This window comes from Octodon degus, unplaced genomic scaffold, assembly GCF_000260255.1.
Source record: "Octodon degus isolate 3935 unplaced genomic scaffold, OctDeg1.0 scaffold00050, whole genome shotgun sequence".
In the NCBI taxonomy this organism is placed as follows: Eukaryota; Metazoa; Chordata; class Mammalia; order Rodentia; family Octodontidae; genus Octodon; species Octodon degus.
Genome location: NW_004524626.1, coordinates 9,752,184 through 9,774,362, shown reverse-complemented (window position 1 = coordinate 9,774,362; position 22,179 = coordinate 9,752,184). Strand labels below are relative to the sequence as shown.

The window sequence follows — 22,179 nt, the reverse complement described above, 5'->3', positions numbered from 1 at the left end:
GGAACTGGGGATTGAACTCATCCTTGCGTTTGCCAGTCAAGCGCTTATCCTACTGAGCCATCTCCCCGGCCCCCTTAAAATAATTTTTAAAAAGATTTTAAAATATTGAGCTATTCTGTTCCTCAACCTGAGCTTTTGAAATCTAGTGATTTTACGTTAGTAGTACCTTTTTTTGAAAACCTTTTTACAGTGGTCTGGGAGTAAAACTCAGAGCCCTCACGCAGCGCTCCACGCCCGGCTACATCCACGCCCGGCCCCGCGGCGCAGCTCCACCAGGTGGACCGCCGAGTGCATGGCGCACGAAGCTGCCCCTCACCCCTTCCCACGGCGCACAGCGGTCCCTCCAAAATTCCCACGTCTAGTCCTAACCCTCAGGATTTCAGATGTCATCTTGTTTGGAGATGGGGTATTCAAGAAGGCAAAATGAGGGCCGGCCAAAGAGCTCAGCGGATTAAAGCACCTGATGGGGCCGGAGGTTCATCCCCGGGCCCACCCCCGAGGCACGCTGAGATGGCGATTGAGGCTGGGTGTGGTGGCGCGTGCCTCTAATCCCAGCTCTTGGGAGGCTGTAAACAGGCGGATCACTACGAGTCCGATCTAGTAGAGAGACCCTGAACACCCTGTAGCTCCTTCCTTAAAAAAAAAAAAAAAAAAAAAAAAAAAAAAAGGCAAAATGAGGTGGCGCAGGTGGGTCCTAGGCCAGCATGACCAATATGCTTGTAAAAAGGAGACCGCAGACAGACACACAGGGAGGAGATGTCCACCCACACGCCGAGGACCATCTGGACCAGCTCATCCTCACAGCCTGTGCGCAGGGGGGACCTGGCTGTCACCTCGATCTGACTTTACCTCCAGGACTACGGGATGATAAACTTCTGTTTCTAAGCCCTCCACCTGGTATTTTATTAAAACATCCCAGATAAACGCACGTGAATGGGCGGGCTGCTAGCCTCACAACTGAACAGTTCGTTTTGACTTGAAACTTTGGGGCGTCGGGGGGTGTCACTGTGTTATCCACGGGTCACTGGCCTCAAATTTGTGATCCTCCTACCTCAGCCTCCTTGAGTGCTGGAGTGACAAACATAGGCCACCACACTTGGCTCATAAGAGAACAGCTTTGCCCGTAAGAAGTCCTGGGTGACACTTCAGAAAGCTGTGGAGGAACGCTACCCTGCCCACACCGTGTGTATATCTGGGTCCCCAAACTTCAGTGACCACAGTGTCACGGATGCACCCTGTGGACATGTTTGGGGGAAAGAAAAGAAGGGTAGGCAGGGGAGTGTGATGCGAGGGAGGGCTCCTGGCAAGTGGAACATCCCCTGTTAAAGTTTCCAAAGGCCTTCTCGAAAACAACCACAACAAAACATCTGGGGGTGCTGGTTCTCAGGGGGAAGACGGCACGCATCCTTCCTTGGTTCAAGGAGACCCCCCTCTTTGGCTTAGAGAAAAGGCAAGAAGCGCAGCCCCCAGCACTGCAGCCAGCTGTGGCGGACGCTGCGTACCCAACCATGGCCCTGCGCTGATAAAGCCTGAGGTTGGGCACCACCCCGGCCCCACTGTGGCCAAAGGGGTGTGTGTGTGTGTGTGTGTGTGCGTGTGTGTCCTCTGCAGCTCTACACAGACCTGCCTGCCACACACAGGAGCCCTCTGTCGGACTCACTCAACACAGCCTAGCAAAGGAACTCACCACAGGGAGCAGCTCTGTAGAAGCCATCAGAGGTAGAAACTTTCGATCTGCGACTTGTATTTCTGAGTTATGAAAAACCTTCTCATTTTTGTTGTTGGGCCTACCAAGACAGGAGAAATCAGTTGAGCTGTGGGGGTACAAGAAAATTCCACCCTCTCTGTGCATGACCAGGCGACAGAGCCCAGGGGGCTAGCCCTGGGTGGCCCAGCTAGGCATCCATCATCAGTACGTAGGGGAGAGGAGATGTCCCCAAGTGTGCTCAGTGGGGGAGGGGGGGCACCGCCACCATCTCAAAGTGGGCCCACCGGGCTGTGGAGATAGCTTAGTAGAATAAGTGCTTGTCTGGCAAACACAAGGGCCTGGGTTCAATCCCCGGTTCCACCAAAAAAAAAAAAAAAAAAAAAAAAAAAAAAAAAAAAAAAAAAAAAAAAAATCATTCTGGGTGATTTTTGTAGAAGGGGTAGAAAAACCAGATGTGTGTGACAGGTCAAGACCCACGTGTACTGCACAACCCAGCACATCAACAACCATATCACCAGGGGTTTTGGACACACCCACGAAACATGGCCATGACTCTATGACTACTTTTTAACAGAGATGAAAAGACAGAGGCTCAGAGGGACAGCTCATTTCTTTGCATGGAGGGGGATGGGATTCAAGCCCAGATTATTCAGTGCTGTGTGCTTAGCCCTCCCCCTACATTACAGCCAAGAGCTGCGTGTGAGGGCGCACACCTGCCATCCCAGCACGTGGAAGGCTGAGGCAGGAGAGTCACTGAGGCAGCCTGAGTGCAAGGACAGCCTGCCTTACGCAGTGACACCTTCCCTGAAAATATATATTTTTAAAAAGCCCCACAAATTATAGCCAAGAGCTCAGCCAAAGCCCCAAAGAAAGCACTTGAGTAGTATCCAGGTTCCCCACCCCTACAGTGAGCCCCTTCTCTCATGGGGCACAGCAGACAGAAAGCAATGCATGCCCTGGATAACTGCAGCTCCTGACCCATTAAAGAAGCAAGGGGGCTGGTGAGATGGCTCAGTGGTCTAAAGCACCTACTTAGAACAAGCTAAGCTAAGCAAAGCACAGGGACCACGGTTCAATCCCCCAGCACCACATGCCAGCCAGCCCCGCACCCTGGTGGGCTGAGCTGGCCACACACACACACATAAATAAATAAAATTAAAAAAAAAAAAAAAAAAGAGGCAAGGAAGGATACTGGAGGCTAATACTACTGGTGATGGCAGGCTCCGAGGTAAGGTACTGTGGGCCACGGTGAGCCCTTGTGGCCAGGGTGCTTAGGGAAGGCTGCTGTGAGAAAGTGGCCTACAGAGTCAGATCTGCACAAGGGAAGAGACAGTCCAGACACAGACTGGAGGAAGACGAGCATCACGGGCAGCAGGAATGGCGGGTGCTGAGCCCTGCAGCTGGCCGGAGATGGAGTAAAGGGAGGAACTGGCAGGTCCCATAGACCCTCCGGCTCCCAGAAAAGGGTACATTTCCCAGAAGCCCACCCGGCTCCACACACTGGCAAGGATGAGCCAAGCACAGAAGGTCAAGGTCACGGCTCCCCAGCCTACCCACCTAGCTCCCCGCCGTGGATGGAGAAGTCTTTCCCCAGGATGATCCACTTGCGGATCCTCTGGGCACTGGAGGTGGCCTCCTGGTTCACCGCGTCAATGCCTTGCTGGATGGCAGCGTAGACAAGCGGGTCTTTTGAGTTCACGATCTCCGACACAGTGGATGCCTGGCTGCCCAGGGCCCGGCAGAATTCGATGGCCTGCCCGCTCAGCTTGTCCAGGGGCTCCCCGCTCCTCTGATTGGTCTCGCACTGCCCAGGATGGCCCTGTCATCATGTGCTCATCCTCGGCCAGCCCCAGACCCCAACCCAGACCCTGGAGACCCAGAGACCAATTGTGAACCCTGGGGCGGGGATGGGCGCCCAAGGCCGCCCTGGAGAGGTCACCTTCAGTGTCAGGAGCATGCTCAGGAATATGGCCTTGTCGCCCACCAGCACCGCATTGCTGATAATGGGGATCTTCTGCTTCACCAGGGACTCAATGGGAAAAGGGACCACATTTTCCCCGCCGGCAGTGATGAGAAGCTCTGTGACAGAGTAACTGTGACCACAGACCCCAACCCTGCCCTGCCCCACGGGGACAGAAGGACAGGTGTCTCAACAGATGGTCCTTGCCTCAGGGCTCATGAAGCACAGGGGTTTCTCTTTCACTTCCCCACCCACCTCAGGGCCACCCAGTGCCCACACCTGCGCATTCAACCTGGCCGCTGTCTTTTTTCCTTTGATCCTAGAGATGAAACCCAGGGCTGTTGCACACAGCTCTGTCCCCAGCCCTTTTTGTTTTTGTAATTCTGAGAGACACAGTCTCAGGCATCAAGCTGTCCAGGCTGCGCTCAGAACTCATGATCCTCCTGCCTCAGCCTCCAGAATACCAGGATGACAGGGTGCACCATGGCCCCAGTACCTTTGATGCGGCCGGTGATGTAGAGGTAACCCTGGCTGTCCACAAAGCCCAGGTCCCCGGTGTGCAGCCAGCCCTCCTCATCCATCACCTCCATGGTGGCCTCTTCCTCCTCCAGGTAGCCCATGAAGATGTGCCGGCCCCACATGCACACCTCCCCGATGCTCTCCTGATTCTCCTGCAGCAGCATGCTCTTGCAGCCAGTCAGTGGCTTGCCGCAGCTGCAGGGGACAGGCGTGGGAGAACTGAGGGACAGAGCGAAGAGGTCTCCTCCCCAGGGCCACCTGGACCTGCAGCCCAGAGCCCTAGTGCCCGCCCTGCCCAGCTGCCCTCTCTGCAGCACTAAGAGGACAAAGGGTTCCCGCCAAGTGTGTGCTCCTGCAGTGCCACACACCCGGCCCTCTGGGGCCTGGGAAACCCAGCACTGCTAGAGGCTGTTTTTATCCCGCATGTAGCAGAGGAAGGAAAAGTGCCCGAAGACAGCACCACAAAAGCCCTCACCCGTGCATCTCTAGACCTCACTGCCTACGGCACACACCATTCAGTGACCAGCATAAGAAGCGAAACAGCAAACAAAATCGCTTTAGAGGTCCAGGTTATTGCGACAGGATAGAGAAGCAAACACCATCTTTCCAGAGCCTCCTGCCGGGATCATCTGGCCCGTCTGCTTTCTGCCCTCAGCCCAGGGCGCTGGGGAGGCCAGGTCAGCGGAGGCAGGTACCTGAGGGCCCGGTAGTCCTTGCACCTGAAGACGCTGTGGGGCCCTGAGCTCTCACTCAGGCCGTAGCTCTCACAGATAGGGATGTCCAAGCTCAGGAAGAACTCCAAGGTGTCCTGGGAGAGGGGCGCGGCCCCGCTCAGAAAGGAGTGGCAGTGATCGAGGCCCAGGGAGCTCCTGATTTTGCTGAACACGAATTTATTAGCCATGCGGTAGTTCATGGGAACGGTGGTTTTCCTGTGAAGCGCAACGCTGAGCACAGCTCAAAGCCACTGAGCAGAAAGCGGGCCCCAACCCGCCACCCTCCCAGCACTCTAGAGCCTCCACCTACCCCAACATCTGATTCGTGTGCACATTTAAACCAGTCGATTTGGCCCAAATGAACATCTTCTTCTTCAAGCCTGAGAAATGGCTAACGCTTCCCTTTATGTTCTCCTGGAGCTTCTCCCAGATTCGGGGCACCCCGAGGAAGGTGGTTGGCTTTACCTCCTTCAGAGTACTGATCAAGGTGCCCTGCAGGGACCCAGGCAGGAAATCACAGCTGTGAGACCCAAGGACCCCAAAGGCCCATCTCCTCCCATCAGCCCACCTAAGGCGACTAGAGACCCTTCCCTTCACTGATTGGACAAAGGAGGGAGCCCGACTGAAGGAAGCCAACCCATTGGCTGGCTGGCAGCCAATCAGATTTTTGTATTACTTCTAGGGATTTAATGAGGTGCAGCAACCGATATTTTTGGAAGGTAAGGTGAAAATTTTATCAATTTTTAATTGAAAAAAAATTTTTGTGGAAATGGATTGAACCCAGGGCCTTTACACTGATCTCCTGCCTCATCCCTGTTAATTTTTTTTGTTTTGACACAAAGCCTCCCTGATTTGCTAAGTAGTCCAGGCTGGACCCAAACTTGCAGTCCTCCTGCCTCAGCCTCCCAGAGTGCTAGGATCAAAGCTATGCACTACTGCACCCAGGTACTACCAATGTTTTAAGGGCAAACCAGCAATTTTAGTTGTGTGCATGAAGGGATTTAGCTGAATGAAACACACAGATCCACAGGGAAATGCAAACAAGATGCTTTGTAATAGAATGGAAGCAATTTATATATTAGACAATTAGTGATTGCCTAAAGAAATGATCCAAGTGTATGTGGAATGTTATGTAACAGTGAAAAGGTAGGCAAGATTTTCTCCCAAATTGATTCATAAATTTGGTGCAATCCTGGACACAAAATCCAGACAGACTCTTCTGGACAGCCAGACAGCTCAGTGGACTAAAGTGCCTGCTTGGGCAGAGCACAGCAGACGGGGTTTAATCCCCAGTGCATGCCAGCCCCACCCCCAGGGCACGCTGAGACTGGGCATGGTGACACACACCTATACTCCCAGTGCTTGGGAGGCCAAAAACAGGAGAATCACTACAAGTCTGATGTACATAGTGAGACCTATAGACCATGCACTAAATACACTAAGAAAAAAAAAAAAAAAAAAAAATACAATGTGACAAGCTGATCTGTCTTATTTTTGTACCTGGAATTGAACTCAGGACCTTGCACTTGCTAGGCAAGCACTTGTGCCACTGAGCTATATCACCAGCCCATGACAAGCTGATCTGAAGGTTTTTGTGTGTGTGCCCCCCCATTAACAGGTGATAGAACCCAGGGTCTTGTGCACACTAGGCAAGTGCTCTACCACTGAGCTAAGCTCCAGCCTTTTTTATTTTGAGACAGAGGCTCACTAAGTTGCCCAGGCCAGTCTTGAACTTGTGGTCCCCTGCCTTAGCAAGGATGACAGGCATGCACTACCACACTGGCTTGATCTTAAGTTTTATACAGGGATACCAAAAGCCCAGAATAGCCAAAGTGATCTTAGCAAAGAAGAAGAAGAAAAAAAAAAAAACCTGGAGGAGTTACTACCTGACTTTAAAACTTATTATGAAGTAGAGTGATAAACAGGCTCGGTCTAAGCAGAACTGCAGGGGTTCCTGAGAAGTTCGGCTTTCACTTTCAAAGATGGTCAAGTCCAGGCACAAGATGAGATAACACCAGCAGTCAACAGACATGGTGGCACACACCTGTAATCCCAGCTCCTGGGATGCTGAGGCTGGAGGATCTCTGTCATTTCAAGGCCAGCCTAGATTACATAGTGAGTTCAAAGTCAGCTTGAACTACGTAGTGAGACACTGTCTCAAAAAACAAAACAAGGGCCAGCCAGATAGCTCAGTGGACTAAAGCACCTGTCTAGGCAGAGCATAGTGGCTGGGGTTTGATCCCTGGTGTGCCCTGCTGGCCCCGCCCCTGGGGCGCAATGAGAAGGAGATTGAGACTGGCGTGGTGGCGCACGCCCGTAATCCCAGCACTTGGGAGGTGAAAACAGGAGGATTGCCACAAGTCTGATCTACGTAGTGAGACCCTACAGACCCTGTAACAAATACATAAACAAACAAAACCCTGCAAAAGCCAAAACAGCATCTGGAATGGCTGCCCTGTGGGACCCAGTGGCTGGGCGTGCCTCAGCCTCACCTTGAGTGCATCCGGGTGTGCAAAGTGCGTAAGGGACCCGATCTTCAGAGGGACCCAGACGTCCATCATCTGTGTGGCGATGTGGCTGAGCGGCAGGTAGCTGAGCACCCGCTCCTGCTTCCCCGGGGCAATGGGGAGTCCTAGGTCCTGCACCACTGCGCCGGACGTCCACGTGATCTGGAACACAGGGGCAGCCTGGTGACCTGCTCACACGGGCGGCCCACTCTAGCTGTGCTCACCCAGCGAGCGCCCGCCAATGCCTGCATCCGATTCCAAACTTCTGGGCTCTTTTGCCATTTAGTGTCTCAGTCCCAGGATGGGACCAGGGCCTGCCCACTGAGCGCCATCCCCATCCTTTTTAATTTCTGGAGACAGAATTTTTTTTTTTTTTTTTTTTTGTATTTAGTACAGGATCCACAGGGTCTCACTATGTAGATTGGACTTGTGGTGATCCTCCTGTTTACAGCCTCCCAAGTGCTGGGATTACAGGCACATGCCACCACACCCAGGCTTGGCGACAGGTTCTTGATAAGTCATTAAATTGCCCAGGCTGTGTTCAGTCTTCTGATTTTCCATCCTCAGCTTCCCCTGGGGCTAGGATGATGGGTGTGTGACACCATACCCAGCTCAAAGACAGATTTTTTAATGGTGCACCGGCCTTGCCTGGTGCATTTACAGTAGTGACCAAATCACCCTTGGACTCCACCACGCCCTTTATTTATTTATTTTTTATCTTTTTATTCATTCATTTATTTGCTACAGGGTCTCACTACACAGCTCAGACTTGTAGTGATCCTCCTGTCTCAGCTTCCCCAGCGCTGCTGGGATTACAGGTGTGCACCACCATGCCCCCCCCACCCCCGTTTCGGCACCCCGGGGTTGCGGAGCCGGCACTGCATGAGGTACCAGGGATCAAACCACAATCCTTGCGCTTACCAGGCAGGCTCATTGACCACCAAGCTATCTGCCCAGCCCACAATCTTGCCTTTTAAAGCCACGCCTCAGCTCTCTAAGGCCAGTGGCTAAGGACCCACTCACTGTGTGCTGCAGCCCTACACCCCACCCTGCCCCTGGCAGTTGTGACAAAGCACAATTTAAAGAGGAGAGCTTTATCTGGGCTTGAGGCTTCAGAGAGCTCAGTCCATGCTCAGCCGGCTCCCAGGCAGAGACACCACGACAGGAGGTGCTGGTTGACCATTAGAGAAGTACAAATCAAGCCACACTGAGATTCCATCCTACCTCAGGGAGAACAGCCATGGGCTGGGAGATGGCTCAGTAGAATAAGCACTTGCCTGGGAAGTGCAAGGTCCCAAGTTCAATCCCTGGTACCGCAAAACAAAAACAAAAACAACCTTGGAGAACAGCCACCATTAAGAAATCCAGTGCTAACAAGTACTGGTGAGGATGTGGGGAGAAAAGGGCTCATCCACACTGTTGGTAGGAATCTAAACTGGTGTGACCGCCGTGAAGATGGGATGGAGAGTTCTCAAAAAACGAAAGCCAGCAATTGCATTTGACCTAGCTATCCCCTTCCGGCATCTTCCTAAAAGAGGTAAAAACACCATGCCGCACCCGGGCTTATAGCGGCACCATTCATAATAGCTAGATCTGGGAAGCTGCCCATCCCTCCCTCAAAAGATGAGTAGAAAAAGAAACTCGGCCACAGAGACCGAGTATGGTGGCACAAGGTAGAGTTGTAAAGAGAGGTAACTGCGAGCCACATGTAGGGAACGGATGTGCCTTGAGGCCATTGTGTCAAGTGAAGTAAATCAGACACAAGAGCTTAAATACAGAGTGGTTTCTTTTTTCTTTTTTTTTTTTTTTTTTTGGGGGGGGGGCGAGGATTGAACTCAGGCCCTTGCACTTGCCAGGGAGGCGCTTATTCCACTGAGCCATTTCCCTAGCCCAGAGCGTGGTTTCTTTGAGATGCGAACCCCAGAGTGCAAATAGAGAGCAACATAAAAGATAGAAAGTAGGAGATAGAACTTGCTCAAATGGGAAGGGGATGGAGAGATGGAGGGAGGGCAGCAGGGAGGGAAAGGGGATTTGAAAAGGGAATTAAGGGGCCGGGGAGATAGTTCGGTGGTCTAAGTGCCTGCCTGGCAAGCTCAAGGGCCTGGGTTCAATCCCCAGTATCGGATACTGCACCAGCCCTGGCCCCCAGGTGTTCTGAGCCAGCCACGGAGACTGAGTATAGTGGTGCATGCCTATAATCCCAGCACTGGGGAGGCTGAGACAGGAAGATGACTATGAGACCAAGCTGTGTAGCGAGGCCCAGTACCAAATAAATAAAACATATTTTCAAAAGGGAATTCAGATGTGTACCTGTGCCAGCTCCACAGAGCAATGTAGACATTCCGTACTGCAAACATCAATTAATGAAAATAAAAAAGAAGGGCTTGGTGGGGCCAAGCCACTCACCTCACAGTAGGCAAGAAGCAGAGCTCAGGGGAAGGTGTGAGGACCACCAGAGATACCCTTGTGACCTACCTCTGCACACTTCCTGGGCATCCCCCAAGCCAGTCAGCTTGAGGGTCAAGATCAGCCATCCCAGGGACAGCAGTGGAGGGAGGGGACCTTGCTTACATTGTCATGACTCAGCATCACAGCCGTGGGGTCGCCCGTGGTCCCCGAAGTGTAGACGAGCACTGCACACTGGTTCGCCTTCTGGCTCTTGATGATCTGATCCAGCTGAGCATCAGGAACACTGTTGCCAAGCTCCATGAAATCATCCCACTGTGGACCAAAAGAAAAAGTTGCTGCTTTCCCCAGTTCAGTTGTACCCTCTACTTTTTAGTTCTTTTTTTTTTTTTTTTTTTGGCAGAACTGGGGATTGAACTCAGGCCCTTGCACTTGCCAGGGAAGCGCTTATCCCACTGAGCCATCTTCCCGGCCCCTACTTTTTAGTTCTTGATTGGATGGGGCTCACTGCATCCTAGCTCAGAGGCCCATTCTGATGGGATAACACCAGAATATTCTATCAACATGGATCACAGGGATTGGATAGTTTGGACATGTGACTTCAAATGGTCTAATCACAGAGAAGATGAAGGCTTTAGCTGAGAATTCTAGGGCATAGAAGAGGTCAAAGACCCAAGATGGAGCTGAGAAGACCTGGAACCATCTTAGTTTTATGAGGGGAAGCAGGGCTTGAGTGGATCTAAGAAACTGAGAGAGAAAAATTGAGCCCACGGACTCGTTTTGCTTTCTTTCTTTCTTTTTAGCCCAATGAGTCTTTCTTCTTTCTTTTAATTTATGTATTGGTACAGGGTCTCACTACGCAGCTCAGACTCCTAGTGTTCCTCCTGTCTCAGCCTCTCCAGCGCTGGGATTACAGGCATGAGCCACCACGTCTAGTTTCTGTGCCCCGCACAGCGTGCCTGGGGGCGGGGCCAGCACATCATTGGGTACTGGGGATGGAAGCCAGGTCTTTGTGCTTGCAAGGCAGGCGCTTATTCCGCTAAGCTATCTCCCCGGCCCTGGGGAGTACTTCTTGAGTGCCGTGTTCCAAGCATGCCCCGAAATCCATGTGCTGAACTGTGGCTCCCCGGCCCAAATTAATTACCATCTTTTGCTTAAGATATTCAGAGTCAGGCTTTTGTTGCTAGCAATCCATGGGCTCCTTGCTGATGACTGGCGTGTCATCTCCTCACTTGTCCAAGGTCACCTCAGATAAATCAAGGAGGCGCACACAAACCGAGATGGGTGACTGCAGTCTGGGCGGCCAGGAACTTGGTGTCTCCAAGAGAAAACTGAGACTTTAAGAAATTCTGCCACTGGGACCCCGGTGGGCCCAGAGGAGGGAAGACACTCATTTCAAGGTGAAAGATCTTCTGAGTTCTCAGCAATGGCTGGTGCTATGCTGGCCCCATCTAGGCAAGCAAATCCAGGCTGGGTCCAACACTTTAGGGGCAGGGCACCGCTGTCTCTTCTTGACAGATGTGTGGCCCATTCCCCCAAGGAGGATGGCCATGAGTTCAAGGCCAGCCTGTGTGCCCTTGCAAGATCTTGTCTCAAAAACAAGCAGGCAGCCAAATAGCTCAGTGGATTAAAGCGCCTGCAAGCAGGCGCAGCAGCCGGGGGTTCAATCCCCAGGGTATGCTGTGCTGGCCCCACCTTCTGGGTGTGCAATTGAGACTGGGCACGGTGGCGCATGCCTGTAATTCCAGCACTTTGGAGGCTGTGAACAGGAGAATCACTACGAGTCCGATCTATTAATGAGACCCAGAACACCCTGTAGACCCTTCCCGAAAATACTAAATAAACACAGCTGGCAGAAGACCCGCCATCCCAGAGCCAATCCTGTTCTCTCTCTCTCTCTTGGGAACCCGAGGCCAGTCTCTTTTGTGGAGTACTGAGATGCCAAGTCTTGCAATTGGCCTGTTCAACGACTTACTCTGCCATTTTTATCCCCAAAATAAATATCCCCATTTACATTCATGTAAATGGCTTTCGTCTTAGTTCTAATGAATCGGTTCCCAAACAGATTTTTAAAACTGTCGTGCCTATTCACCCTTGAGGAGAAGTCAATGCTGTTCAATGTCACAAATCTGTCCCCAAAAATCAGTGTCCTCAGCCAGGAGTGATTCTGCCTCTCTGGGGACATGGAGCAATTTCTGGAGACAGCTTTGCTGCTTTCATTAGAGGAAGTGCTACTGCCACCTAGCGGGTGGAGGCCAGGGATGGCGTTCTGCACCCTGCAAAGCCCAGGACAGCAGCTTTCATAAAGAATCGTGCGTTCCTGTAGCAGGAGTGGAGGGGTTGGGGAGATGGCTCAGTGGAATAAGTGCTTGCCTGGCAAGCGCAGGGGCCTGAGTTCAATCCCTGGTTCCACCAAAAAAACAGAATAAAATAAAAATAAAAACCTGTAGCAGGAGTGGAGACAGCCAGTCAATGTTTGCTGTTTGCGGTGCTGGAGATCAAATCCAATGAGACTCTACCTCTGAACTCTATCCCTAGGCCTTTTTATTTTGAGACAGGGTTTCACTGAGTTGCTAAATTGCCCAGGCTGGGCTTGAACTTGTAATCCTTCTGCCTCAGCCTCTCCAATAGCTGGGATGAGAGGTATGACTCTATTTTAGAGCTATTTCTTTCTTTTTCTAAAATGTATTTGGTTGTCACAGGGTCTCACCATGCAGCTCGAACTCGCGGTGATGCTCCTGCTTTCAGCCTCCCCAGAGCTGGGATTATAGCATGTGCCAACGCGCCTCGGCTCTGGCCCGCTCGGCCGCCCTGGGGGTGGAGCTGGCACAGTATGTGGTGCCAGGGATCGAGCTGTGGTTTCTGTGCTTGCCTAAACTTGCCTACACAGGCACTTCGGTCCACTGAGCTATCTTGCCAGCCCCATTACAGCTATAACTAATCAGAAAACTTTCAAATTATCCAAAGCTGTTGCTGTGGTGGCTACTCGGAGCCTCTAAAATACCTCTAATTCTGAGCAACTGCCTAATTAGTTCTCATGCTAAATGGACATTTCTGAAGCCTGCTCATAATCCCCTCACTCGGGAGGCTGAGGCAAGAACATCACCGCAAGTTCCAGGCTACCCTGGGTTACATAACAAGATCTTGTCTCAAAAACAAACAAAAGACATCCTCATAAGTATGTACAGTTATGTGTCAGCTAAGAAAAAATAAGGCAGAAATAAATAAACAGAACTTGCTGTGGTCCCTTGCAAGTCCCTAGCAGGCCACACAAAGAAAAAAGAAAAAACAATGCTCTCCTTTGGCATAAATGGATTTCTGTTCTTTACAATCAAACATTTTCTGGTTCAAAAGAACCCTGTGTGGCTAAGTTGCCTGGGTCGGGCTTGAACTTGCAATCCTCCTGCCTCAGCCTCCCAAGTGCTGGGATGACAGGCATGTGCCACTGTGCCCTGCTAAGGCATTCTCTATAGAGATCTGAGATGCCAAGAGTTCAGAGATTTTGAAGTCACCCGCTGGAGAGGCTATAAGGAGACAGCACAAAGAGCTAGGGACAGACCTCGGGGGAGGGGACAGTGTAGCTTGGGGCTGGGTGAAGCCTGGGAACCGGACATAGGGAACAAAATGTAAGAACACACGTACAAAACACGGTGGCACTCAAGAGGAATACTATTCTAGTGCAACATTTAAAAAGCTACTCTGACTGCCCAGAAGTCTGTGCTATGATATCAAAACTAAATGAAGACAGAGACTGAAGCAAAAGGAACATTTGCCTTCCAGATGTACATCTTACATATTAAATTTTTTACCCATCTTTTATCAAATTAGTATCTGCAGTTACACCAAAAGTTTACTTTCCACTTTTACCACCTCACTGGCATATTACTGACTAGCTTAATTATGATAATACCAGTGCTATGACAGAAATGCCTAAGCCTTTTCAAAAGGACGAGGGCGGCGACCTGGCGCGGCGGACTCGGCGCCGGGCCACGGAGCGCGAGGCCGCCGGTTCACGTCCCCGTCCCGACTCTTTCTCTTTGGGCTGGTGAGATGGCTCAGTGGTCTAAAGCACCTACTTAGAACAAGCTTAGCAAAGCACAGGGACCGCGGTTCAATCCCCCAGCACCACATGCCAGCCAGCCCTGCCCCCTGGTGGGCTGAGCTGGCCACACACAAATAAATAAATAAATAAATAAATAAATAAATAAAACAAAGGAGGCAATATGAGGCAATTATAAAAAAATTTTAGGAAAAAAAAAAAAAGGACGACCAAAAAAGCCTCCCACTTTAAGAAACTGAAAATCAATATATTACTGAAATGAATATATAAAACTGAAATGAAAATGGAATTTAATGACAAAAATTTAGCAAATTATAAAAAAGAAAAATTCAGGTACTTGGAAATATCTATCTAAAGATAGAGATGGCTGCCATTGTAAAGATTTTAAGATATTTACTACACATATCTCTGCTTATTACTATTTTCATGATGTGACTCATAGGTCATTTTTCCACATTTTTAAGCCAACGGTTTTAACAGAACCAATATTGATGACTTTATATCTGTTAAAACCAGAAAGTAAAGTTATAAAACATAATGGCTTGAGCACAAGAAAAATATTTAAACTAAAACAGAATTATTTAAAAATTGCTCTGAGAGTAGATTTTGTGTGCTCTCCAAGAAAAGGCAAATATTTGCAGACGTGTGAATGTTAAATATCTTGATTTAGCCACCCCACAATGCATGCATACATCGAAATATGTTGTACACTGTAATGCCCACAAGTGTTACTTACCAATAAAAAAATTTTAAAATGTGTGGTAATGTAACTAATTTTCAATTTTTGGGCATTTTTCTACTACTTGAATGTTGTAAAACACAAATTGATGACATCATTGTCGTTTCAATCTAACAATTTTAGAGATGGGCTGTTATGCGGTAATAAACAACCAGCAGGTACACATTCCCATCAATCAATGCGTTTAGGCTGGAAAACAAAAATATGTCCCACCCACTTCCATGACAAAGCCCTACCCACTTCCTTTGCAAGGCTCTGCCCTTGTCTTTGCTGCCTGATAGTCCCTACTTACCTCTTCAGCCAGGCCCCACCCACTTCTCTGCCAGGCCACACCCCTTCCCTTTGCTCCTGATAGTCCCCACCCACCCCCTCAGCCAGGCCCCACCCACTTCCCTGCCAGGCCACACCCCTTCCTTTGCTCCTGATAGTCCCCACCTACCTCCTTAGCCAGGCTCCGCCCACTTCTCTGCCAGGCCACACCCCTTCCCTTCGCTCCCTTCCCACTTCCTCCGAGAGACCTCAGCCGCTCTGCTACCTGGCTTCCTACAGTCCACCTTCCCTCTTCCCAGGGCCCGTATTTCAACTTACAGAGTACAGGTTGTTGGCGAGCTTCGGCGCGGGTTTGTACAAGATGATCGCTTTCAGGGTCTCCAGGCTGCTCTGCGGAATCTGAAAGAAGGTTCTCTGTGACCCTCATGGTAACACAGCCCTGGGGGAGACACAAGCTGGCTGAAGTCAGAACTCTCCTGTAGCACCTTCAGTTCTTGTGTTCCCCGAATTCTGCAGGCTGTATTGCTCTTTGTCTAGACTGACCAGCAAGGACCTGGTTTGGGGACTGTGGATAGTTTGTGACATCCAACAGTCAAAGGGAGGGGACCACAGCACTGCGTGTGAGATGGAATCCTGCTGCCCTGAATGGAGACCTTGAGCTAAAGAACGTCCCAGCTTGCTGTCTCACTGTAATAAGGATGGCTGGTGGGGCGCCCTGGAGAGCAGAGTGGGGGAGGAGGCAGGAAAGGCTGGGGAGGGGCTTGGAGGCAAAGGGAGTCCAGAGCTCATTCTAAGGGCCACAGGGACCTTCCGAGGGTGGAGGCATAAGCAGAGAAGGTCTACGATTCCTACCCCACAGCAAAGCTCACCAAGTGCAGCCTGACCACCAGTTTGGAACCTGGTTTTGAGTTTTTCAGACACAGCAGCCGGGACACTGAATTCTCCACCAACTGCACTTTGGGTGAACTTGGAGACAGAAATGGCTCAGGGGCTGCTCTGTGTCTACGGCCTTGAGGCAGATGCAGGTGGGCAGCAAACTGCACTAGCAGAAAACTCCTATCAAGTCAGGGCTGAGGCTAGGAAGAGGCGCTCGCACACCCACCACCGCTGCTCTCTAAGAAGAGCAAACAGGGACAACGTACTGACAGTGTCCTGGGGGCAGAAACATCACTTACAGAATTAATTTCAGGCCACATATGGTGGCACATGCCTGTCGTTCCAGCATCCTTAGAGGATCCCAGGTTTGAGCCTTTAGGGACAAGTTAGCAATGTAGGGAGATACTATCTCGATTCCCTTTTTTTTTTTTTTTTCTTTTTTTAACTATGTCAAAATAAAAATAAAAAAGAGCCAGGATGTGGTTCCGTACTAAGGCCCTGCATTCAATCCTCAGTATTGAAAGCTAAAAGTAACTTCTAAAAGCTCCAGGCTGGAGATAGAGAAGTGTGCGCTCCCTCAGCCAGGCCAGGAATTAGGAGTCCCTGGGCAGCATCACGACGCAAAGTGTTAGAACTTCCATCTAGCTAGGACTTCATTAAGTGTGGACAGCGCATCCTCCTGCTGCAGGTGACAAGACAGGCCAATTGTGAGACCAGAGGATGCCCTGAGTAGCACGCTGAGTATGGAGGCTCACACCTGACATCCCAGCACTCAGGAGGCTGAGGCAGGAGGGTTGTTGTGAGTTCAAGGCCAGCCTGGACCTTGTCTCAAAAAGTTAAGACATACTTCTCCTCTGGAGATACTACAAAATGAAGACATATGTGACTCAGAGTGATGACATGGGCAAGTGCTGGCACACCTCTGGCACTCATGCCACAGCGGTTGTTTGTAGCACTGAAAGCTCGAAACGGTCCACCATTCCTGCCACAGGGTATTGAGGAAGTGGTCCCAGTGGCTGTTGGGCTGAACGATGACTCCGCCCACCTGGTTCTCCCAAGGACCGTCCTCCCCTCTAGAAACTTCCTACCAAAAGTTGATTATGGAAACCGAGGTTCATTCAAATGCATGTGTGTGAGGAACAACATGTTTCTCCAACATCAATACGAAGACACTACAGGGAGAAAGAGAGAGGGGGGGGGATCATACCATGCACAAGTGTGGCTCAGCAGGCCTGCACGAAGAAAAAGAAAATTGCCATCTAACATAAACTTGAAAGTGCAAAACACACACATCCAGGAAGCAAGAGTACAAAGCAAACATACAAGAGCTCATGAAGGAAAGTGCCTGAAAGGGGAAAAAAAAAAATAGGAAGTAGTAGAATTTAGGGAAGAAGTCGAAGAGAGCAATTCTGCACCTGGCTGGGTAACTCGGGAGAGCCGTGGTAGGGTAGGGTTTTACCGAAAGGATTTTCCGTAGCTGTTCATCATTTTCAACTACCAAGACGTTCACCTTGGCATGAGTGATGACGTACTGACAGGCGTCAGCAGAGCTGGTGGCATAAATGCCGACGCAGAGGCCCCTGGGAAAAGAAAGCACGTGTGCACCTGTGTCCACACACCTGGCCGTGAGAGGGCCTGGCGGGGCAGGGAGGGGAAGGGTTTGCAAGCAGATCCTGAGTTCAGAGCCACAGCGCCAACTCCCTTCTGCCCTAGCTGAATAGCGATGAAAGTAACAAGAGGATAAGAACCAGAGTGGTGTCCGCATCTTGTACAGCAATTAACCACTAAGAAGAATATATGCAGTGTATTATTTGTTGAAACTGTCCTTCCGATTTGATTTGAAACTGTCTCATTGCTATCTCTTTGTCAATAAAACTTTGAAAAAAAAATAAATAAATAAATAAAACAACAAATGAAAAAAAAAATAAAATAAAAAAATAAAAAATAAATTATAAAAAAAAAAAGAACCAGAGTGGTTGCTCCCAGGCTGTTGTTATGACAACAGCTCTTGGGACTCTGACAGTACCTAGGGACAGATGAGAAAAATGAGGAACTGGGGGTGAGGGTACACATATAACACTCAGGAGACTGAGGCAAGATCTGTGTTTCCAGGCCAGGCTAGGCAATGAGTTCAAAGTCAGCCTGAATTAACATGCATAGCAAGGCCAGATCTTGCAAAGCAAAGCAAAGCAGAAGGTCACGCTTGTGAGGCTGCTTGGAATTACAACCCCCACTCGTCACCTTCACTCACACAGTCTTCATTTTTTTGAGACAGGCTCTCATTATGCAGTTCAGGCTGGCCTCAAACTCATGGTGATCCTCCTGCCTCAGCCTTGCCAGTGCCAGGATGACAGGAGTGTACCATCACCGTGCCCCGACATTCACAGTCTGTTTCCCCCATGGAGCCTCGCTAGCACACTGCTGTGGTTCTATTTTGCATTTTCTCCTGGCTGCTGACTAGAGAGCATCTTTATGGGTTCATGAATCAGTTAATTCATCCTTTGAGGAGTTCAGGGTTGAATGTGTTGCGGGGGTGGGGCTGGGCAGGTGGGGCGGGGCCTGGAAAGGTTTCTCTCCCTTCTAGGCTGCTTGCTCCTCTCCACTTGCTGAGGAAGAGGAATCCCAGACATGCTTCAGAAGGTGGCAGGAATGGTGGGACAAATGTGTCTGATACGAGAGGAAAGGTTTTGATGAGGATTTACAGCCATGTGGCTTTTATTATAATGTATTTTTTTGAAACAGGGTCATGCTATGCAGTCCAGACTGGCCTTGGATTCACTATGTACTCCAGGCTGGCCTCAAATTCGAGGTGATCCTTCTGCCCCAGGCGCTGAGGCTACAGGCATGCACCACCATGCCAAGCATAAATTCTGTTTTTCATTTAAACACCCACTGTATGTTTCTATGTGTTTTGCCTGCTAACCTGGGAATCCAGCTGAAACCCTTCTTGGGTTTGAGCCTCCCTATCAGAACCCTCCCAAGGCTCCAGGGTGGTGGCCTTACCCTGCCAAGATGGCCCCCAGAGCCGCAATAAGCCACTCCTTGGAGTTGAAGCCCAGGATGCCAACGCCATGGAAACGCTGCAAGCCCAGCTGGAAGGGGAAGAAACAACCAGGAATACACTCGCTGACATATCACTCCTGGCTGGGATTTGATCATAAAGATGTGAGAAAACTGACAGAAAAGTGGTCATGCTATGCTAAGCAGTGGTTGGCACTGGGCCTAACTTGTTCGGTACGATGCCCCCGTCTTCACGGGAGCCTGTGGGCCTCCCTCTACCTGAGACCTCCTTTAGGCGCTGTTATTACTGTTATAAAATGTGCAGGACATGGATTTCACTACCTTTACCATTTTTTTTTTTTTTTTTTTTTTTGGTGGAACCAGGGATTGAACTCAGATCTTTGCGTTTGCCAGTCAAGCACTTATCCTATTGAGCCATCTCCCTGGCCCCTGCCTTCACCATTTTTTATCGTTTTCTTTTTCTTTCTTTCTTTTTTTTTTTTTTAGGGAAGGGTGTACAGGGTGTTCAGGGTCTTGCTACCAGATCAGACTCATAGTGATCCGCCTGTTTACAGCTTCCCAAGAACTGGGATTACAGGTTGCATGCCACCACGCCCAGTCTCAATTGCCGCCTCAGTACACCCTTGGGGACAGGACCAGCACAGCAGGCCCAGGGATCAAACCCCTGACCCCTGTGCCTGCTTGCAGGCATTTTAATCTGCTGAGCTACTTGACCGGCCCCTCGCTCATTTTGCCAGGGGCCATACCACCCTACATCTCACCAGCAGTGTGCAGTGTGGCCCATTTCACAGGGCCACAAGTTCTCCACGTCTTTGTCTTCAACAGTGGTTGCTATTTTATGTTTTTTGAAAATAAGAGCTGTTGGGGGCCGGGAAGATGGCTCAGTAGAATAAGTGCTTCCCTGGCAAGTGCAAGGGCCTGAGTTCAACCCCCAGTTCCGCCAAAAAAAAAAAAAAAAAAAAAGAAAAGAAAAGAAAAGGAAAGGAAATAACAGCTGTGTCCATGGGCATGAAGTTATTTTTGTTCAGTACCAAAAACACTCAAAGAATGTTCACCCGTGGTGATCACTTGCTCACTTCACGGTGCAGGCTTCTTTTGAATGTAGTTGATGACAGACCAGGAAACTTGGACACGAGCATGGCCATCGTGGAGGGAGAATTCTTGTATTCTCGGGGCCTACAACTTTGTTGGCTTTTTAATCAGGTGGGCTCAAGGCTGGTGATGACCTGCTCTGCTCTTCCTGGGGTATGGAAAACACCTGCTTGCTGCTGGGTCAAGATGAGATGACAGGGGGCCGGGGAGATGGCTCAGTAGGATAAGCACTTGCATGACAAACACAAGGATCTGAGTTCAATCCCTGGTTCCGCCAAAAAACAAAACAAAACAAAACAAAAAGATGAGATGACAGCCATCTGCCTCAGGGACAAAAGGTCAACCTCATGGTAACCAGACTGTATCCCTGCTAACGTGCAGAGAGGCTGATTAATTAATTTCTTTTTTTTTTTGATTAATTAATTTCTGATTAGAGTTTAGATGTGTAAAAGTAGAAGGGGAGCCGGGGAGATGGCTCAGTGGAATAAGCGCTTCCCTGGCAAGCACAGGGGCCTGAGTTCAATCCCCCATTCTGCCAAAAAAGAAAAGGGGGAAGAAAGAAATGGAGTGGAGGACTAGAGACTGAGAGAATAGGAGTGAAGGAGAAGGCCCTGCATGCTGCAATGACATTTCATGCTGCAGGCCAGGCCCAGCAACTAAACTGTGCCTGAATTCCTGACCCTCTGAATATGTGAGACAATAAATGTTTGTCATTTGAAGTCATTAAGGGGTAATTTGTTATACAGCAGCAACTAACTCATACATCCACAGAGACAGTCTACAAAGAAACAAAAACAAGAGGCAGGGTTGTGGGCAAACACATCACCAGGTATGCAAAAATGTTCCTGTATAAAGCGCACACAGTACATACACCTCATTTATTCCCCCAAGGACACGCAGATGCAGATGGCGGTGGTGGTTGCCTCCACGGACAGGAACTGGGCGGTTGAGGGCAGGGATTAGAGGGGAGATTTTCAACAATCCGTGTTTGTCTGTTTCGATGTCATCGCATCCACCTGTGTGCACGTGCGTTGCTTATTCTGAGCGCAAGAGGGCGAGTGAATGGCCCGCTTACCTTGATCAGTGCTCTGCCGGCCCTCCTGCAGGCTTCGTAGTACTGCGTGAAGGTCAGTGTCTGCCACTTCCGGCTGCTCTTCCACGCGAGCGCGGGGTAGGCGCCAAATCGATTGACTGATTCTTGGAAAAGCTGCGGGATGGTCAGCGGGGGCTCGTGGCCCGGCTGGCGCTTGGACAGCCTGAGGATGACCTCTCCGTCCCGGTGGGTGGTCCACAGCCTGGGGCCTACAGTAAACAGTCACCAGGAGGGGGGCTCAGGAGGGACCTCATCTCACTCCTCGAGTGAGAAACATCACAGCGTCAACACTGGTCCAGGCAAACTCCTTGTCTCTTACTTATTTTCTTTTTCCTCACTGCTTTCAACAACTCATTATAAAACTTTTCAAGCATCTGAACACTGAGTGGCCTATGCGGGTACACGCCGGTTATCTCGGCTTTCTGCTGACTGAGGCAGGAGGATCCCAAGTTCACACCCAGCCTGGGCAATTTACTAAGACTCTGTCTCAAGATAAAAAGTACAAAAGGGATGTAGTTCAGTGTGGAGCCCCCGAGTGCTATCCCAGAACGACATAAACACACACACACACACACACACACACACACACAAAGATTGAAAGGATTGTACAGCAGTACTCTTACTCCCACCCGTGGGCACAACTGGTAGCATTTTTCTGTTTTTTCTTTGCCATGTCTCTCTCCTTGCCCACCCGCTGCACCATCGTGGTTTTTACTGTTTTATACATTTCAAAGTTAAAGAGCATGTGGCTGGGCGTGGTGGTGCATGTCTAGTGTCTTAGTACTCGGGAGGCTGAGGCAAGAGAATTGCCATGCATTTGAGACCAGCTTGGGCTACTCAGAAAAGAAGGAGGGGGAGGAGGAAGAGGAGAAGAAGAGGAAAAAAGAAAAAAGAAGGGAAAAAGAAAAATGAAAAGTTAGGCTGCAGCCCTCCATCCATCCATTTCCTCCTTAAATAATTTTGCACATGATTAACTAGAGTGACTATTATTCATCAAAACTGCTTGGGACTAGAAGCATTTTGGATTTTGAATTTTCCAAAAGCTTAGAGTATTGTCTAGCCAGGTATGGTGGTGCACACATGTAATCCCAGCATTTGGGAGGCTGAGGCAGGAGGATTACTGTGAGTTCAAGGGCAGCCTGGGCTACATAGTGAGTTCAAGGCCAGCCTGAGCTGCATAGGGAGACCCTGTCTTGTCTTTTTTTTTTTTTTTTT

At 49.9% G+C, this 22,179-nt stretch overlaps 1 protein-coding gene across 1 annotated transcript in view; it reads right to left on the bottom strand.

The window, feature by feature from the left end:
* Acsbg2 (acyl-CoA synthetase bubblegum family member 2) overlaps window positions 1–22,179 on the bottom strand; it is a 26,729-nt gene that overhangs the window by 935 nt on the left and 3,615 nt on the right. The window contains exons 4-15 of the mRNA XM_023717200.1: window positions 20,947–21,173; window positions 18,762–18,850; window positions 17,218–17,338; window positions 15,201–15,281; window positions 9,979–10,128; window positions 7,393–7,569; window positions 5,211–5,392; window positions 4,883–5,116; window positions 4,165–4,382; window positions 3,648–3,787; window positions 3,266–3,512; window positions 1,688–1,787 (exon numbers count right to left, since the gene is read on the bottom strand). Coding sequence (XP_023572968.1) covers window positions 1,714–1,787; window positions 3,266–3,512; window positions 3,648–3,787; window positions 4,165–4,382; window positions 4,883–5,116; window positions 5,211–5,392; window positions 7,393–7,569; window positions 9,979–10,128; window positions 15,201–15,281; window positions 17,218–17,338; window positions 18,762–18,850; window positions 20,947–21,173 — 1,940 coding nt within the window. The 3' untranslated portion in view covers window positions 1,688–1,713. The remainder of the gene's footprint in view (window positions 1–1,687; window positions 1,788–3,265; window positions 3,513–3,647; window positions 3,788–4,164; window positions 4,383–4,882; window positions 5,117–5,210; window positions 5,393–7,392; window positions 7,570–9,978; window positions 10,129–15,200; window positions 15,282–17,217; window positions 17,339–18,761; window positions 18,851–20,946; window positions 21,174–22,179) is intronic.